At 39.5% G+C, this 19,057-nt stretch overlaps 1 protein-coding gene across 2 annotated transcripts in view; it reads left to right on the top strand.

Annotated features, from left to right (window-relative positions):
* The window catches only part of GINM1 (glycosylated integral membrane protein 1), a 164,038-nt gene that overhangs the window by 106,498 nt on the left and 38,483 nt on the right, over positions 1-19,057 (top strand). For both annotated transcript variants that reach the window (XM_053710636.1, XM_053710635.1), the window contains exons 4-5: positions 15,288-15,439; positions 16,209-16,368. In XM_053710636.1, the coding sequence (XP_053566611.1) occupies positions 15,288-15,439; positions 16,209-16,368 (312 nt within the window). The remainder of the gene's footprint in view (positions 1-15,287; positions 15,440-16,208; positions 16,369-19,057) is intronic.

Here is a 19,057-nt window from a genome sequence, read left to right as displayed (position 1 = left end):
GCCTTATATTTTATTTTTACCCGATGGGATGTCTTTTGTTTTTGTTTTTCCTTTGGGAACCTTCTGGGATTGATACTCTTTATTACTTCTTCGGAAGTTGTTTTGGACATGTTAGTCCTATGTTACAAAAATGTCTGTTTTCTGTTTTTTCCCCTATGAGGGAGAATTTATGCAGCTTGCCGGTTGGGACCCTAGGTGCAGGCTGGTCCTGTTGGGTTTGTTCGGTCTTGCAGCTGTTCAGACACGTGGCGCTGTCCTGCTCGGCTGGTTTGGTAGAAGCGCAGAGTGCTCAGGTTATCATTGTTTTTCATGTTCAACTAAGCATTCGAGTGGACCTGTGGGTCCGTGAGGTGGGAAAGGATTATTTCAGTCCTTATAGCCTTCAGTCATAAATGACTGGGCAGGGGAGTTTTCCGCTACGTCACTCTATCCGACATCTGATTTCATCAGACCTTGGCAGTGACGTGCGGTGAGGTCAGAGGCTAGTGAGGTACTTGTTTTGATATGCCTGAGCATCACATATATGAACTCTGCTATGGCCCCCAAGCCAAAAACTGAGCACTTCCTTGTATTAAACACATAAAAAGATGAACCCTAAAAATATATTCTTAAAAAACATATTTTGCAATAAATATTTAAGTTTAATACAATAATATGAACACCTTATATTCTACTGTACAATGCTCACACTTCAGATTTTCTAAAGCATAAAACATCACATCACAGACCTAAACAACATATATATATATATATATATATATATATATATATATATATATATATATACAGGGAGTGCAGAATTATTAGGCAAATGAGTATTTTGACCACATCATCCTCTTTATGCATGTTGTCTTACTCCAAGCTGTATAGGCTCGAAAGCCTACTACCAATTAAGCATATTAGGTGATGTGCATCTCTGTAATGAGAAGGGGTGTGGTCTAATGACATCAACACCCTATATCAGGTGTGCATAATTATTAGGCAACTTCCTTTCCTTTGGCAAAATAGGTCAAAAGAAGGACTTGACAGGCTCAGAAAAGTCAAAAATAGTGAGATATCTTGCAGAGGGATGCAGCACTCTTAAAATTGCAAAGCTTCTGAAGCGTGATCATCGAACAATCAAGTGTTTCATTCAAAATAGTCAACAGGGTCGCAAGAAGCGTGTGGAAAAACCAAGGCGCAAAATAACTGCCCATGAACTGAGAAAAGTCAAGCGTGCAGCTGCCAAGATGCCACTTGCCACCAGTTTGGCCATATTTCAGAGCTGCAACATCACTGGAGTGCCCAAAAGCACAAGGTGTGCAATACTCCGAGACATGGCCAAAGTAAGAAAGGCTGAAAGACGACCACCACTGAACAAGACACACAAGCTGAAACGTCAAGACTGGGCCAAGAAATATCTCAAGCCTGATTTTTCTAAGGTTTTATGGACTGATGAAATGAGAGTGAGTCTTGATGGGCCAGATGGATGGGCCCGTGGCTGGATTGGTAAAGGGCAGAGAGCTCCAGTCCGACTCAGACGCCAGCAAGGTGGAGGTGGAGTACTGGTTTGGGCTGGTATCATCAAAGATGAGCTTGTGGGGCCTTTTCGGGTTGAGGATGGAGTCAAGCTCAACTCCCAGTCCTACTGCCAGTTTCTGGAAGACACCTTCTTCAAGCAGTGGTACAGGAAGAAGTCTGCATCCTTCAAGAAAAACATGATTTTCATGCAGGACAATGCTCCATCACACGTGTCCAAGTACTCCACAGCGTGGCTGGCAAGAAAGGGTATAAAAGAAGAAAATCTAATGACATGGCCTCCTTGTTCACCTGATCTGAACCCCATTGAGAACCTGTGGTCCATCATCAAATGTGAGATTTACAAGGAGGGAAAACAGTACACCTCTCTGAACAGTGTCTGGGAGGCTGTGGTTGCTGCTGCACGCAATGTTGATGGTGAACAGATCAAAACACTGACAGAATCCATGGATGGCAGGCTTTTGAGTGTCCTTGCAAAGAAAGGTGGCTATATTGGTCACTGATTTGTTTTTGTTTTGTTTTTGAATGTCAGAAATGTATATTTGTGAATGTTGATATGTTATATTGGTTTCACTGGTAAAAATAAATAATTGAAATGGGTATATTTTAGTTTTTTGTTAAGTTGCCTAATAATTATGCACAGTAATAGTCACCTGCACACACAGATATCCCCCTAAAATAGCTATAACTAAAAACAAACTAAAAACTACTTCCAAAACTATTCAGCTTTGATATTAATTAGTTTTTTGGGTTCATTGAGAACATGGTGGTTGTTCAATAATAAAATTAATCCTCAAAAATACAACTTGCCTAATAATTCTGCACTCCCTGTATATATATATATGGCAATCAGGGCCGCCACTAGAAATTTTGGGGCCCCTGACTTAACCATTGATCAGGGCCCCCCCCCCTCCTTTGACATGTGAAATTTTTGACCAAGTGACTAAAACGTATATGCACTTTATTCTTAAGTGTCTATTTAAACTTGGAAATGTTGTAAAGGTAGTAACATACACACACACAGACACACTCATACACTGAAACACACTCACACATAAGTATTTACATATAGACACTCTAGCAGACACGCCAAGAAACACACTCACACATAAGGATTCACATATAGACACTCTAGCAAACACGCAAAGAAACTCAGACACAGACACCCAAACAGACACTTAGCACTTGTTTACATTGACCACAAGTAATGAGGTAAATTACAGTTTTGTAAAAAAAGGAGATTTAGAAAACAAAATATGGATTTTTGATTATCTTTTTGTAAAGGAAGATGCCAACTAAATGATGACAACAGCATGCAGTGGCTGAAAGGAAGGGCCCTGAACTGCCTAAACAATAATTTAAAGGTTAAATGGTAGATTGGTGACTTCCGGAAAGGTCTCATTGCATGATAAAAAAAAATGCAGAAATTAAGAGATCACTTTTTAAAGAATCATATTTGTAAATGTGCAAACAAAAATAATTCTGTGAATTCAAAATTGTACATTAATGATCTGGGTAGATGGCTAGATGAAGAAAAGTACTTTTAAAAGGTTGACATATGTTTGTTTGATATTTTCCCCATTTCCCCCAACCAAGAGCACCACTTTAAATATAGTGTGCAAATGTTCCTATCTGTCAGCTGTACTTGTGGATTTTGAAAATGCTGTACTCTATATGGTCTTGGTGGAACCATAAGCTGTGGTACTCATACAATTAGATCTGGTTAAATGCAGGACTTAAGCTTGTTGGTATGCATTTCACAATTAAGTCAGCTGTAGAGTAAACTGAACAGTTTTAAGTTAACCTGTCTCATTTTCAACACTGAGCAATCTTAGTCTGAGAGTATAACATGTTATGTAGATGTAAAAATCTTAGATAAAATGCCTCCTTGTATCTGGAAAGTCCTTGCATAAAGGGGCAGTAAACTGGAATGTAATATATATCATTTGTGTATTGAGGAGGAAACATTTCTGCATGGTTTTAAATATAGAATTTCTACAGCATTGTCAAATAATCATAAATACACTGCTGCTAAAAAAAAAGTGTTTTTATGGACCCCTGGCCCCAACATACAACTACTACCACACTGAAGTTACAATCTTAAATTGCATAAAGAAATAAAAAACATTTGCTAAGTAATTCCTACCTCCTCTGCAAATGAAAGTGATCAGCCGCCTGACTCAGGCACACACTCTACAAGCAAAGTGCCAAGTCTGTCTCACACTGTGCATAGTGGTTTAGTGCACACTCAGAAATCCTCTCAAATGCTAATACTTTACTCCTTGTAATAACATTTCCCATCCTCAATTCGCTCTCTGCTGTAGTACCCACTGGTGGCTGCCAAAATGTAAAAAAAAAAAAAAAAAATTTTTTTTTTTTTTTTTTTTTAGTTCTTGCCTCATGGGGCCCCCCTAGCCCATTGGGCCCCTGACAGGAGTCACCCCTGTCACCCCCTGATGGCGGCCCTGATGGCAATCTACTTGTCCTGACACACAAATGTAATGGGACCAATATTTTTGTTACATAGGGGAACTATCTACGCCACCCAACAATTAAAACAATTTAAAATAAAATCCTGTTGTATAAGAAAAGTTTTTAAAGAAAAAAAAGTCAATATTAAGTATAACAAAATTATACACTTCTTTGTACCTTCTGTTTTTATGTCAGTTATTGAATCAGTTATAGCACCTAGAATAAAATAAAGTATTCATTCCAGTTGTGTGAGTAATTAGGCTTGCTAAAGGTAGTTTACTATACAATTATGGAGTTATGAAAAAGAGCAAGAAAGGAAAAAAACCAAAAAAAAAACCCACTGTTGAAGTGAAAAATTGTTGTCAAATCTAGTCTTTTGATTGCTATTGACAGAATGTGATATTACTGATTGATTAGCGGATAAGTTAGTGCCCAGTATGTGCACTATGTAGCTATCATTGTGAGATCTGAGAAAGGCACAGAGAGCTTGTGCATGGTACTAATTTCAGAGTTAAAAACAGGCTAAAGCAATATTTTTTTTTTCTCCCTAATTTAACCGCTTACATCCTCAGTCCACCTTCCAAAATTCTCATTATGACATCTGATGACCTGGTAACCTATGCCTTTCCTCACTCTGCCCACTCTTGGCACCTTCACCCTAGCAAACTCACTGAACCGCACGGGGGTGGTAACATCCACGCAGGTGTGACTATCAATGTCCCAGGACAGGATCAACACCTGCCTGAAGTTCTCCTCATACTTCACTTCAACGTTGTCCAAATCCAGCCCCTGGTCAACATTACGGTCCACCCTGCTAACAGTTACGAATACCCGGTCGGCCTCAGGGTAGGGAAATGGATCCTGCAGTGTCACCCTCACATGACATGTTTTCTGCACCCGCAGCTCACTCGGGGCTTACAATTAGGGTCCATTGCTTCAGCAGTTTGTTCTGGGTTTTCACCGCCCATCTTCCCTTTCCCTGAGACAGTCCCCGGGCAACAGGCATAAGCAGCCTGTCTCTGCTCACCAAAGACCAGCAGTGCTGGCCACGATGCACCAGGTAACCCATCAGTGCCCTAAACTGGCCATGTGCCCCTCTCTGCCATTCACACAAGGTTCATTAGTCCCACTGCATGCTCCGTTATTAGTCGTAGATGAACTACAAACACCACAGTTCACCACGTCAGACATGAGAACGTGAAATGTACCATCATTTGCTATATGTTTGGGTTTTCTGATTTATTTTCATTCTAACATAATATATAGAGAAATACAATAAAATAATATTAGTAATAAGGAGGTGTTAAAAGCAATAATTTGCTATGTAACAATTCCTAGTGATTAGTGTCATGATACAATCATGTGGAGTAGTTGATACCTGGATTGGCTACCCCGCAAAGGTGGTACTGTGTTCTCAGCCTGGAAAAGCTTAATGTGAATTGCTTTTTCCTGTGTGTGAAAACTGCTTTCAGAAAAGCTGTAAGCTGAAACCCCCCTCCTTCCCCCCCCCCTCCTTAGTAGTGTAACTGTGTGTAGGAATGCAGAATGCTCCTCCCCTTGGAGACTGATAGTGGGAGCTAAGACTTCTTTGCATTGGTTGCACTCGTTGTAAATTATAACCCGGGCGTTGTCTTTGACAAGACAAAGAAAATTTGGTTCAAGTATGCAAGAGAGAGACTTTTTAGGTAGAACTGCCCTGTGGACCAAACCACTAACATCAGGACCGGCATTCTCCACATATCTAAAGGAACTTGGTAATAAGTTAGATATTGTGTAATTCTTTTCATGTCCCATTTTTTTTTAAAGAACTGTAGCTTTGCAATTGTATGTTATTTTGAATGTCTATAATTTTGCACTGTTTAACCTGTGTTCTGTATTGATATTTTGTTATTAAACATAGAAAATCTAATTCTGTCTTTTGGGCTCTAATATCCGAATTCACACTCCTGTTGAGACAAGGTTAAAGGCACGTTACCTAATTGTTAACTAGTGTGAGTTTTTAGGGGTTCACCCAAACTCCCCTTTAATTTAAAAGTTTTGGTGGTGGCAGCAGGGAAATTGTTTATTAGAGCAGTGTGTACAAGATTTGGGGCTAATGTGGTATCCCTTTTAAGGTCCTTTTGCAGAGTTGCAAGGATAAGGGAACCAGAGCTGTGTGCCATTAACCCCTTCATGCCCACACCCCTCTATTGTAACGGTGAGAAGGTTTGATTCGTCACAATTAGGTATAGGACGGTGTAGTTCAGACTAATATCGTAATTTTTTTATTGAATCTTAGGTATCCAGTTAGCTTAGTGACACCGATATTCTACTGTAAAACTCATTTTGTGACATTTCAATAGATGTTGGTAAACTGTTCCATAATCGTGCGCGCATGTGTTTTATGGTCCAAAAAAGTTTCTGTTCCCCAGTAGTTTGTGTCGCACACTGTTGCTTGTCACACATGCATTGAGTACAAGGCACAGTAATGTGAACTTCAGGAACTGTAGTATTTCAATAATTCACATGCTAACTGACTTCTATGCCTCCCTCTGGGTTAATTGTGTAAGCGGTTGCAGTAGGCAGCATAGAAGTCAGTTAGCATGTGAATAATTGGAATACTACAGTTCCTGAAGTTCACATTACTGTGCCTGTGAGGCTGTGACAAGCAGCAGCGTGCAGCACAAACTACTGGGGAACGGAAACTCCGGACATTGCAACAACGAGCGCTCCCTGCCCGCCATTACTAACAAACGTTGACACAACAGATCCTTATTATAAGGTCTCCTTTGCAATCTCCGCACCCACCCAGTGCCCGCCTCTGTTTCATTGGAGCGCAGTTACTATTGGATTACGTTGTCTGTAATAATAAAATGAAACTGCAGCACAAGACATATACGTTTCCAACACGTACTTAACTCTCTCTGTCTCTGACTCGCTGACCGCGTCCTGTGCACTGCTAGCCCGCAGCAGGGCTAAAGGTGGGGAAAATCCACCTGCCCGGTGCCCGGAACTGCATGTCCCGGGCGTAGGGCGATAAAAATTGCGCATCCCTGTCCTCAGCAGAAGAAAAGGTGTTGTTAGCTCACCTGTTAGATCACAGGGTCCAGTGATCAACGTCGTGTACCTTTCTAGATATGCAGGAATAACTTATGTGCCCATAAGTAAGTTAGACGTGTAAATGCCCAAATAGTCTAGTATCTAGACTGCAAAAGAAATTGTAGGAATACCCCTCTGGTTCCACTCTGTATAATTGGACAGAGGGTGGATAGAAGGGGTATTCCACTTTATTCTGAGCTGTATATCTGTGTGGATAAAAGAGTTTAACAATAGAGAAATTTTAAAAAAAAATCTTTATTTACAAAATGTTAAAAAAAGAGTTAATTTTATTTTATTAAAAAATAAATATGAAAATTAATGATGTTAAATGAATTTATGAAGTGCAATCAAATATGTCAGAGATAAATGCACGTAAAAAAAGGGGACTAAGTACTGCTGTGGGTATAAAAATATATGGTAAAAAATCTGATGATAAAAAAAAATTGCTGGTGGTATACAAAAGTTAACTGTTTGTTACGTCTAAAAAAGATTTAATTGAAAGAGTAGTGTTAATAAAAACTGGTGAATAAATATAAATCTGTGCGGGGGTACTGCTAAAAAAAATTGATATGCAATAAAAATGGTAGCGATAATAGTAACGGGTGAACAATGATTCAATAAATATATATGCCTCTGATGAAGTGAGCTGATACGCTTACGAAGCGCTTACGTCACTTCCGGATATCCGATAACACTGTTTGGGCCGCACGGCCAACAGTCTCTCTTTGCAGCATCTATTTCGTTTTATTTTTTGCAACCCTCGCCTTGCAAACTTATTCCACACAACAAAGTACGTTTTTATTCACATTAGTGCTCATATTCTAGGCACTGTTCGTCATCACCGTTTTTATATATATAATATTTATTGAATCATTGTTCACCCGTTACTATTATCGCTACCATTTTTATTGCATATCTATTTATTTATATACATACCGAGTACCCCCGCACAGATTTATATTTATTCACCAGTTTTTATTAACACTACTCTTTCAAGTAAATCTTTTTTAGACGCAACAAACAGTTAACTTTTGTATACCACCAGCATTTTTTTTTTATCATCAGATTTTTTACCATATACTGTATTTTTATACCCGCAGCAGTACTTAGTCCCCTTTTTTTACGTGCATTTATCTGACATATTTGATTACACAAGTAACAAATGTAGGTAGCAAGAGTATTCACTGTAAGTTTGTCCTGTACGCTAATAGTTGCGTTGTGTTAGTGAAGCTTCTTAGCCTTAAGGTACAGTTAGGATGGCGGTCTTAGAGCAACTAATTAATAGTATGGTAATCAGTCCTGTTTATCAAACAGCAGATACACTGTTTACACAAAGTTCATAGGTGGATCGATATGTAGCGGACACAAGCTCATGTGCTGGCTGTAACAAACAAATCCCAAAATTTGGGCTCGGCGGCCCTTCCCGGATAAATGCAGTTATCAAGCGCTGTGCACCATACAGAGATATATTGCCACGGCGGGCCCTCGCTACATACCTGTTCCCATACTTCAGTTCCGTGTCAGGATCCTTCTCTAGGTAGCGTGTACGGGTGTTTGCCGGAGACTCGCAGGGAAACCAGGTTCCGCTCCTTGACCCTTCCGCTTGCTTACGCTCCTGAGCCCCAGATTCCTCTGTTCGATCCAACTTGCGGTACGTCAGTGACGTCACGGACAGGTGTGTGCTTGCCAGCCAATCCTATTGCGACTTCGATAGACCTGATTCGGCGTGGTGCAAATGGCAAGTAGATAATTTTCAAAGAACAAGAGAGCACCAACGCCGTTAAGTAAAACAAAATTCTTTATTTCAAAAGGTTAAAAAATGTTACAGGACAGCAGTACCCTGTAATTAGTTAGATCAAGTGTAGAAAAATTGGCTTACGCGTTTCAGCATATAGCCGTAGTCATAGCCTGTCATTTTGTAATACACTTCGGTTTAAAAAGTACTGCCTAAAATGTTATTGGTTATCCAAACTCCACCTCTAACTAATTAGCCAATGCCAGGTTGGGATTTTGTTGTTAGTGTTCAGCACAGTCATTGATTGCGAAAACATATGTACACAATAAACCCTATTAACAGGGCATATGTGCTGACAAATAACAAAACAAAACTCAATATGAAAGATACATTGTGGGTATAAGTGAATGATGTATTCTAAATAAACTGTGTGTCCTATTACCCTCCGTTAAGCCATGTTGCTATTATAGTGGGTAAGTTAGTATTACTCTCTTATAACATATTCCCTAGTTACTCTCAATCCTTGTTGGAGTATAGCAACCATTATATATAGTAGTTGGTTGCTTGATACAATATACAAAATACTCGGTTAGTAAGGATAGGTACAATGTAACATAGTTAACTATTAGATTTCACTTTTAGGTTTCACTATTTGATTACACTTCATAAATTCATTTAACATTATTCATTTTCATATTTATTTTTTTAATAAAATCAAATTAACTATTTTTTTAACATTTTGTAAATAAAGATAAAACATTTTTTTTAAATTTCTCTATTGTTAAACTCTTTTATCCACACGGATATACAGCTCAGAATAAAGTGGAATACCCCTTCTATCCACCTTCTGTCCAATTATACAGAGTGGAACCAGAGAGGTATTCCTACAATTTCTTTTGCAGTCTAGATACTAGACTATTTGGGCATTTACACGTCTAACTTACTTATGGGCACATAAGTTATTCCTGCATATCTAGAAAGGTACACAACGTTGATCACTGGACCCTGTGATCTAACAGGTGAGCTAACTACACCTTCTGCTGACATAACCATTTTACTGATTGGAGATACATTTATTTCCTTTGCACTTGTATATGCACATGTGGAACGCCTCCTGGAAGCGCTGATAGAAACACCATCTCTACAAACTACTAACATTTCATCTTGTTCCGAAGGAAGTGGGATACCCCTATCAGCATCAATCATCAGACTGACTCCAAGTGCTTTTCACCACTCTCTACCATTAGAGGCGCAACTACCTACAAAACACAGCTATATATATATATATATATATATATATATATATATATATATATATATATATATTAATTTTAACTGCATTATATAGCAAAAACATCACATGATCATCATATACATCTCTCCAGCCAATGTTACCACCCCTTCTTGTATAAAAGATTCAGCATGTTCCTTTTATAATATTCCACATCATACAGCCTGTCATGGAATCATGTGACCAGTTCACATAATTTAATTCTTGCAAAATCAGATTCTACCACACATGATCCTATATCCCTGATTCCCTGTCACATTTCAACCACACAGTATAGCTTCCATTCCGCAGAGCCAGACCCTTCACCAATGTTTTTTTTTTGTATTACAGCAAAGAGGGTTAAACACATATGCAAGGTTCACTCAAGAGCCAGTCCCACAAGCATTGCAGGTCCTGAGCAGACTAACACTAGGGATTGGTTCATCCACCAAATCCTTTTCAGGATCTGCAATACTCTGACTCCCAAGCTGGTCTTTATCTATGTGCTTAACTGGCTACATGCATACCCATATATACACATGAAATAGAAGTAAAGTTGGAAAGTTTTTTTCAAAATTGTACACCCCACACACCATCAGAATTAGAAAAGTTTAATTTTGGATTATATGTCCCTCCCTTTAATATGATCATAACTTTGCAAGCTGGGCCTTAACCTTTGAAGAGCTACTTTGTAAACCAACCAAAGGATTAATAGTGTTTTTCTAGTGTTTCCCACTAGCTCTTGAGACTGGCCAGATGCTATAAGAAGTGAACAGTCTTGGTTTTGTTTTCAATAAGCACAAAATATGCTTATTTTTTAATTCTAGAATTAGATTTCTGCATTTAAAGATGTTATATCCCTTTAATGATAACAAAAAATGTATAGATTGATGTACAACATACATTTTGTTGAGTGTATAATAAAAACAGAAACTGGGATTTGTCATGAACAAACTAAAACCAATTTTAACTCTGATTACCTGAACCACTGGCATAATAACTTGCTAGTCAAGTAGTTACTAGTTAATAATACTAATAATAAATAAAAGTCACAGTGTACTAACTTCCTACAGCCTCCTCCAGGCTCTCTGCAGAACCGCCTTGTAAACTTTGTGCCTCATAATACTCCTTGGGGTTGTCACTCTCGGTTAACAGCACCTGGGACAGGATCTTCTAGCCGCAGATGTACAGTGTGTGGCCCAGGTAGCACTGAAGCTAGCCACACAATACTTCTACTTCCTCTGTGCTTAGCTCTGGTGCCCCGAAGAGCAAAGACCACACACCAGATGGCTCTTCAGGGAATGTCGGCAAGTAGGGCGGCTAGTGAGTCCTCACACTGTGTCCTCTCTTCTGTGCGTGTTACTCCGTACCTCGCTGTCAGTCTGCCGCCCGGCACCAGTGAGTCCAGACCTGCAAATGAAAAGAGAAGTGTGCCGCTGTCGCTGATTGGCTGCCGACTGAGTCTCGAGGCTGCTAGAGAGCAGCCTCTATTGGGAGCGGAATTGGCCGCAAAGAGAAGAGAATAAGCTTTTATTGCCACTGGGTGGCAGTCTCTAGCGGCCCATATGAATAAATGCATTCATATTGTGCAACAGAAGGGGAGCTGAACAGCCTCTACTTCCTTGCGCAATATGGATGTGTTTGTAGATTTGTGAATTTACTTAGTAGTTAAAAGGCACGGCAACAGGCTTCTTCTATAATAATTATGGTGGTGGAGTCGGCGGCAGGGGGTGGGAGGGTTGTTTGGGATCTTTGAGAACCCCAATTTTTTTTTAAAAACCTTATTTTTTTTTATTTATTATTAAACATAATTAAATTGAAATTGTGTAATTACATGCTGCCTCACCTGCCTACTATGACAGCACGTCACTGGACCTTAGAGTTTTCCTCCCCCATAATGCCCCTTACCGCAATTGAGCAGTTTTGCCTTCATTTTTAGGCCTCTGGATTTGTTCTTTTGGGCTTGATCCAACAGCTTGTACAGGATAGCTGTCTAGCATGCGGAAGGTTTGCAGTTTCAAACCAGTTGCAGCTCTTGACACCTTGCAAGTGTACGCGTAAGCTGTTTATAGTGTATCTAGATGCAGCTCTTACTCTTGACGTGTACTGTCTGTCTGAGTTATAAGAGACCTTTGGGTCTTCTTCCATTAAGTGGATCACCTTTTAGAGATCTGTGTTTCTGGGTGATGGTTATTCCCTGTGGGGACTTTGTTTAGCTCAGGGTTTTCTGGAGCTGGATAGGGTTAGTGCCTTTCTCTTCCTCTGCTTGTGCGGAGGTGAAGTCTAGTCCTGCTAGTAGGATTTTTTTTACCTTGAGGTATCTCTTGGTTGTCCTGAGGCTTTGAGAAGTATGTTATGACTTCTAGCCTTGCTCCCTGGAGCATTGGACTTTAGCTAGGGGTTTTCAAGTTCTCTCGCTATCCAGATTCTCTGGATATGCTTCCATTCCCTGGTGTCTGGCTTTTTGGCAAGTTGGGGTGTTTAGTTCTAGGATAAGGTTTGCCTGAACTATTAGGTGCCTGGACCTGTTTTTCTACCTGAGACTTCCGGTTGCTGAAGCTTCGCTTGGCCTTTTTCCTGACCCAGCCTTGGGTGGTTTTGGAATCTCGGGGCTGGTCGGGGCGTTCCACGGTAGTGTGAACGTGGGCTATGTCCTTGCTCCATCTACCTAACCTGGTAGGGGTTGGCCAGGTTTTCGGAGTTTTCTTTAATCTTTGTCACAGAATAGCCCATGTCATCTGGTGGTTAGCCGTGTGACTTGAGCCTCAAGGGTGGTTGGTTCGTTCCCAGCTGCTGGCGTTGGATGTCCAATTTCTGGTGCGCCTTAGGGTTGCATTCCCCTGGTCAGCTTGCCAGTGTTCCTGTGGATTCCCTGCTCAGCAGGCGAATGGGTTGGCTGTGCTTTTGCTTATTGCCCTTCTGGCATCATCCCTTTTCTTTACTGGATATTCTCCTCCCTATGGAGATAGAGTCCTTGCTTGGGGCTTCTCCTGGATGGGAGGCGGAAAGGTGGGATTGGCCCCCCCTGGGGTCTTGCTGGCTCCAAGCAGACTTGTCGGGCCTTTATTTGATAGATCCTTAGGTCTATGGCCTTGTTGTCTGTCTTCAGAGTCAGGTTGTACTTGTACTCTGTGGGGATGGCTGTGCTATCCTTACGCTCGTTCCTGTACCTGTTTCATGATTCTTTTGTTCCCCTGTCTTGGATCCCTGAGGCTGGGTTGGTCCAGCTGGGTGTGGGTCTGCAGGTCAGGATGGCCGAGCGTTCTAGGGAACTGTGTTCGGGTCACAGTCTCCACTGGATGTGTGAGCTTTGTTGAACCTATCCTAGCTTAGTCTGCTAGGGTATAGATTTTTCTTTCAACTTGCTCCATTGATTAGAAGAGGGTTTACTCTTCCTTCAGGTTCTAAAGGTATACTCTCCTTCTCAGGGGGCCTCGATTGAGGTTTTGTGTTCCCCTACTTAGGGACCTGTGTGTAGGACCGGCGACTTAGATTGCCTGGAACGTGCCCCCTGTCTGGGAGTTGCCTTTGCAGTCTGTTCTTGCTTGACTGCTTCTCTTCCTCACAAGTACCCTCTGTGTTGTCCTGTTATGGACTCTGTGTTCTCAAACTTGGGGTTTTTCACCTGGGTGTATTACACAATTTTACATGGTCGAATGCTTTGGCATTCTATGGTCAGACACTGGGAGGACTTTGCCTCTTTCAGTTGCATTCCGTGCTTGCAGGATGTTGGATAGACGTCTGTTCTGTCTCTGTGCCCTGTCTTATCCCGGGTTTCGCTTGATATAGGCGTGGCCTCCTTTCCCTGTTTGGGCCCCTTTGGGTCTCTGAGCTGGACTCACTCGTGGTGATGTTCTTTTTGTATTAGGGGACCTTTCGGTTTCCTTGGTTCTTCTTAGCCTTGTTCCCTTGGGGGTTTTGGCTGGTGTCTCCTTCATTTGTGAAGATAAGTGGTGGAGGACCGTTTGTTGGGCGACGGTGGAAAGAGTCCACAGCTCCCCACCTAATTTATTCTTCTGGCACCTTTCACCCTGATATTTCTTCTACTGTTCCTTGTTCCTCGGCAGAATGACTGGGGGATGAGGGGAGTGAGAGGAGTATTTAAGCCTTTGGCTGGGTTGTCTTTGCCTCCTCCTGGTGGCCAGGTTCTTATTTCCCAAAACTAATGAATGCAGCTGTGGACTCTTTCCATCAGAAGAAAAGGAAATTATCAGGTAAGCATAATTTGTTATTTCTCAAAGTCATAAACGACAGCCCACAAAATAGGGCTTTCCAACAGGTATTCTAACTGACCAATCACTTAATTTGCATTTCTCCTCAATGCAAGAGCATGGTAATCCCTGAAAACTATTGCCAGGCTTTGGGATTTTTTTTGCTGTTCAGACAATGCTGGTTAGTCTAGGGTAAATTACAAATTGCAGCATAATAAATACTTTTGCTTGTTTTTCTATGGGTGATCCTTATATGCTCACAACAAATTTGAAGCCTTTCTCCCTCTTCTGCGCAGCTCCCTATCTAGGGAGTCACGTGACCACATTGTGTTCAGAGTCTGAACACACTGGGGTCACGAGACTACCAAGATAATGACGTCTGCACTCAGCTCTGCAATGGATAGTGCATGCACTAGACGATAAAATTCCATAGCGCATGCATGGGTACGTGAAAGATAGAACTGAGGTTGCCCACCGTGATTGGCTAATGCAAATTAGCTTCCCGTTTGGGTTTGAACACATACCTCTTATCAAATGAAGATTGCAGAGAAAATGTTTACAATAGACAACAAAAGATATTTGAGCATATTTTCACTTGATATTAATCTAGACATTGAGAAATTATACATTTTTGCCTTTCATATCCCTTTAAATTGACTTTAAACCTTGCGGGAAGTGCATATAAGTGCACAACTTATACCATGGGGAAATATATTTTACTAATAACAAGAATAACTAGATCTCGATTGGCAGCTACACACCACACAAACACAAGGACTAACAAAAAAACAAAAAAACGGTTACACATTTATAATCCTTCTTTTAGACAACATTGTAACTTTATTTATTTATTGCTTTGTTTGTTGAATCCATGTTGGATTTACCCTTCTTTAGAACAATTTATATTTCATTTAAGTATGTGTATAGTAATATTTAGGGATAAATACATTTGTGTTAAACAAAATCGTAACAGTCACAGTTATTTATTTTGTCCCCTTTTCAGTTGATTATAACAATATAAATGAATGGGAGGACCAGGCACACCAAGGGCTTGTGAGCTTACGTGTGTTTGTCCAGGATAGGCCTGTGGATTTGGATCCTGAACGAACAATGATTGTTGTTCAAGAAGAAGTGGTTACAGTCAACGGGAATCAGGTAAAATAATAAAGTTCATGATAAAAGTGTGAATTAGAATCTGATTGTAAAACAAATAGCAGTGAAAAATCCTTGAGTTCTTTAGGATGGTGAATATAAATGTTGTTGCTTCACATCTTAGTAGTTAAAGGAACACTGATCCCAAAAAATTTTCTTTCATGATTCAGATAGAGCATGTAATTTTAATCAACTTTCTAATTTACTCCTATTATCAATTTTTCTTGTTCTCTTGCTATCTTTATTTGAATATCATGAATGTAACTCTTAGCAGCCAGCCCATTTTAGGTTCAGCACCATGGATAGCGCTTGTTTATTGGAGGCTGACGTTTACACACCAATAAGCAAGCATAACCCAGGTTCTCAACCAAAAATGGGCCAGCTCCTATGCATCACATTCCTGCTTTTTAAATAAAGATAGCAAGAGAACAAAAACATTTTTGCGGTTAGTGTCCCTTTAAGGTGTGAGTGACTAGGAGCTGTTTGTTTGATAGCTGAAAGAAGAGTATCTGAGAACTTATTCTGCAGTTTTTTTGAGAGGGAAGAAAGCTGCAGGGGAGTGGTGTAAAAATGACGCAGAAATGCAATGAGACAGATATGTAAATATTTCCAAATATTAGCATATTACTAGAATGTTTTAACCTCAGTGTATAAAAAATGTTAACGTGATAGCAATTGTTTCATTTAATTGGAAACATTCCATTAAAATTTAGCTTTTAGTCTAAACAAATTGCTGATTTAAGAGTTGATCAGTTTGCTTCTTCCATTACAGGTTCAACAGAAAGACGCAACTGAATTGCAACTGGTAGTTAATAATGAAATGAGGATAATAAATCATTCAAGTGTATTCCTTGCACTAGAAGAAACTTTACTGTATGCTATCCCAAGGGGTAATGATGTCTATTTTACAGTCCCTAACATCGAAGAAACAGGTAAGCTTTACCAGCAGGAAAAATAAAAAAAACATTATTTGTGCTAGATTATATCTTTGGTATTGGTGGTGTTCTTATTATGCTTTTATATATTTGTAACACAAACCGCGCACAGATACGTAGATTAGAGACACAATGATTGCAAACCATTACAGAAGTTACCATACCGATACAGTTGAGGGCCCGGCTCCTTCAGGGGCTTACAATTTAGGGCGCCACTTGACAAACACTGGGTACCAAGCCTCCATGGTGCCTACAAATTGCAGCCTGGTCCATAGGTAAATAGGGCCAATTCCGTAGGCTTTGCTTTTTACTTTCATTTTTCAAAAGTATTCCCTTTTGTAAAGTTAACTTGTTGTCACTATAACTGTTACCTTTAACCACTGAATGGTGGTGCTCACTAATGCAACATCTTCCCTTTATTTATGGACTTCAAAAGGGACTTCCATGATTCAGAGCGTAACATTTTAAAAAACAATTTCAGATGTATCTCCTTTTTCAATTTTACTTCATCTTTTTGGTATCCTTTGTTGAGTACCATATGTCCACAGTGTTTTGTATAAGCATTTAGGCAGTGTCATGTAAGTTATTGAGAAACCAGGACATGATTAAAGCAAAGCAAAGACGAAGTGACCTCCTAAATCAGGATTGTCAAGCAGATTGGTACAGTCATTCAACAGTGCTGCATGTGATCTCTTCAGCAGTACTACAGAGATTTGTTTAATAATAAAAAAAACACATGGGGATTTGCTTTGGGATATTACATTATATGCACAATAAAAATAAATCTGGTATGTCTATAGACCCCTAATAGTTAATTTTCTTGTAGACAAGTCTTTCTCTTACAAAAGATGTTTTTTTCTGTATAGTCAGGTACCCTGCAAGAAAAAAAGGGCTTTTATTTCTGTACTGCACAAAGGGGGCGCCTCTAAATTATAACCCCAAAAAGCCCATATGCACTACCTATGATGATACTTTAGTAATGTGAACAAAGTAACAGCAGTGGTTACTTGGCCATTTTCAATATTATTTACTAAAATCTAAGCAAAAATATATTTATGTTTTATATATGTTTTTGCCACCGCAATCGCACGTTTCATGAAATATAAATAATAATAATGGTATATTTTGAATCTGCTGGGCCTACTGAAAAAGAATATATAATTTGTGTGGGTCACTCACTGAAATTTGACTTACTATAGGGTTTAAATGATTATGGGTTAGATTACAAGTGGTGTGCTATTATTAGCAAGGGTCACGATAACAATTATCACAACCACTCTTGCACACGTATTACAAGTTGAAAATAAACACAGTATAAGTACATTAAAATAGTGTTACACTTAGACAATATATATATTAAGGGTTGAAAGGTATATGATATATGACAAGGTATTTGACTGGAAAGGGCTGTGTGTGTGTGTGTGTGTGTATGTATGTGTGTATGTGTGTATGTATACATACATATGTCTATTATAAATACCAGTCAGCTTAAAATTACCTTCCTAAAACCACTGTAGTGAGAGCTGGAAAAAATGTGAGGCGCTAGTGGCAAACCCAATGTATTATCCGATTGGTTGTGCATCCGGTGACCTCACAGAGACACAGGCCAATCAGATGTGCACTGTAATTCACCCATCTTCACTATTTGTTTTTGCCTCTTCCGGGGGGGTTAGGGGGGCGCCCCGCCGATCCTCTGGCCTCCACCCCAAATGAACTTTGGAGAATCAGGTTTACAAGGGGGGCTTTGCCCCCCCTTGAACCCCCCAGGCAGAGAAAAAAATAGTGAAGATGGTAGAATTACAGTACCTCCCATCATATATACGGTGCAACATGTATGTGTGGTGTATAATGCCTCCCATACATGTTACATGTATGGGAGGCATTGTACTGGTGTAAGGGGCTCCTACAAGGCATTAGAGCTCATCCCGAATGGACCATATGCCTTATCTGATTGGCCATGTCTCTGTGAGGTCACCAGATGCACAACCAATCAGATAATGCATTGGGTTTGCTGCTAGCGCCTAGTGAAACAATGGTGACCACTAATTCCTATTAGCACATTATTATTTATAATAATATAAAAATAATTTATGTCCTAAAAAGGACTGCACAATATTATTGATGCTATTATATGTTTAAAAATATGATATGATTTTTTTGTAGCCCCACAAATAGAATTCTGTAACTATAAGCACAGCGGTGTTTCTAGTTGGTAATGTGTCTGTATAATTTAATATATCTGTATTCTTCATAAACTAAATACAGGATTTACATTGCACCTTCTCATACCCTTACCACTAATGAAAGTATGGGGGGACGTGCTGTTATTTCACTGCCTTTGACCATCTTAAAGGGATATAAAACCCCAAAAAAATATTTCATGATTCAGAATAACAAGAGAAGGAAGCAAATCTGATAATAGAGAATACAATTTTTTTTGTGACTACACATACATACATACACCTGTGTGTGTATATATATATATATATATTAGGTATAGATATATATTGTTTATAAATACATAAATAAATAAAATGTTCTTCTATGTTAAAGGGACAGTCTAGTATAAATTAAACTTTCATTATTCAGATAGGACTTTTAATTTTAATCAACTTTCCAATTTACTTTTATCGTCAAATTTGCTTTTTTTCTCTTGGTATTCTTAGTTTAAACTAAACCTAGACAG

This window comes from Bombina bombina, chromosome 4, assembly GCF_027579735.1.
Source record: "Bombina bombina isolate aBomBom1 chromosome 4, aBomBom1.pri, whole genome shotgun sequence".
Lineage (NCBI taxonomy): Eukaryota > Metazoa > Chordata > Amphibia > Anura > Bombinatoridae > Bombina > Bombina bombina.
Note: the sequence above shows the minus strand (reverse complement) of the source record. Positions and strands in the feature narration are given on the sequence as shown.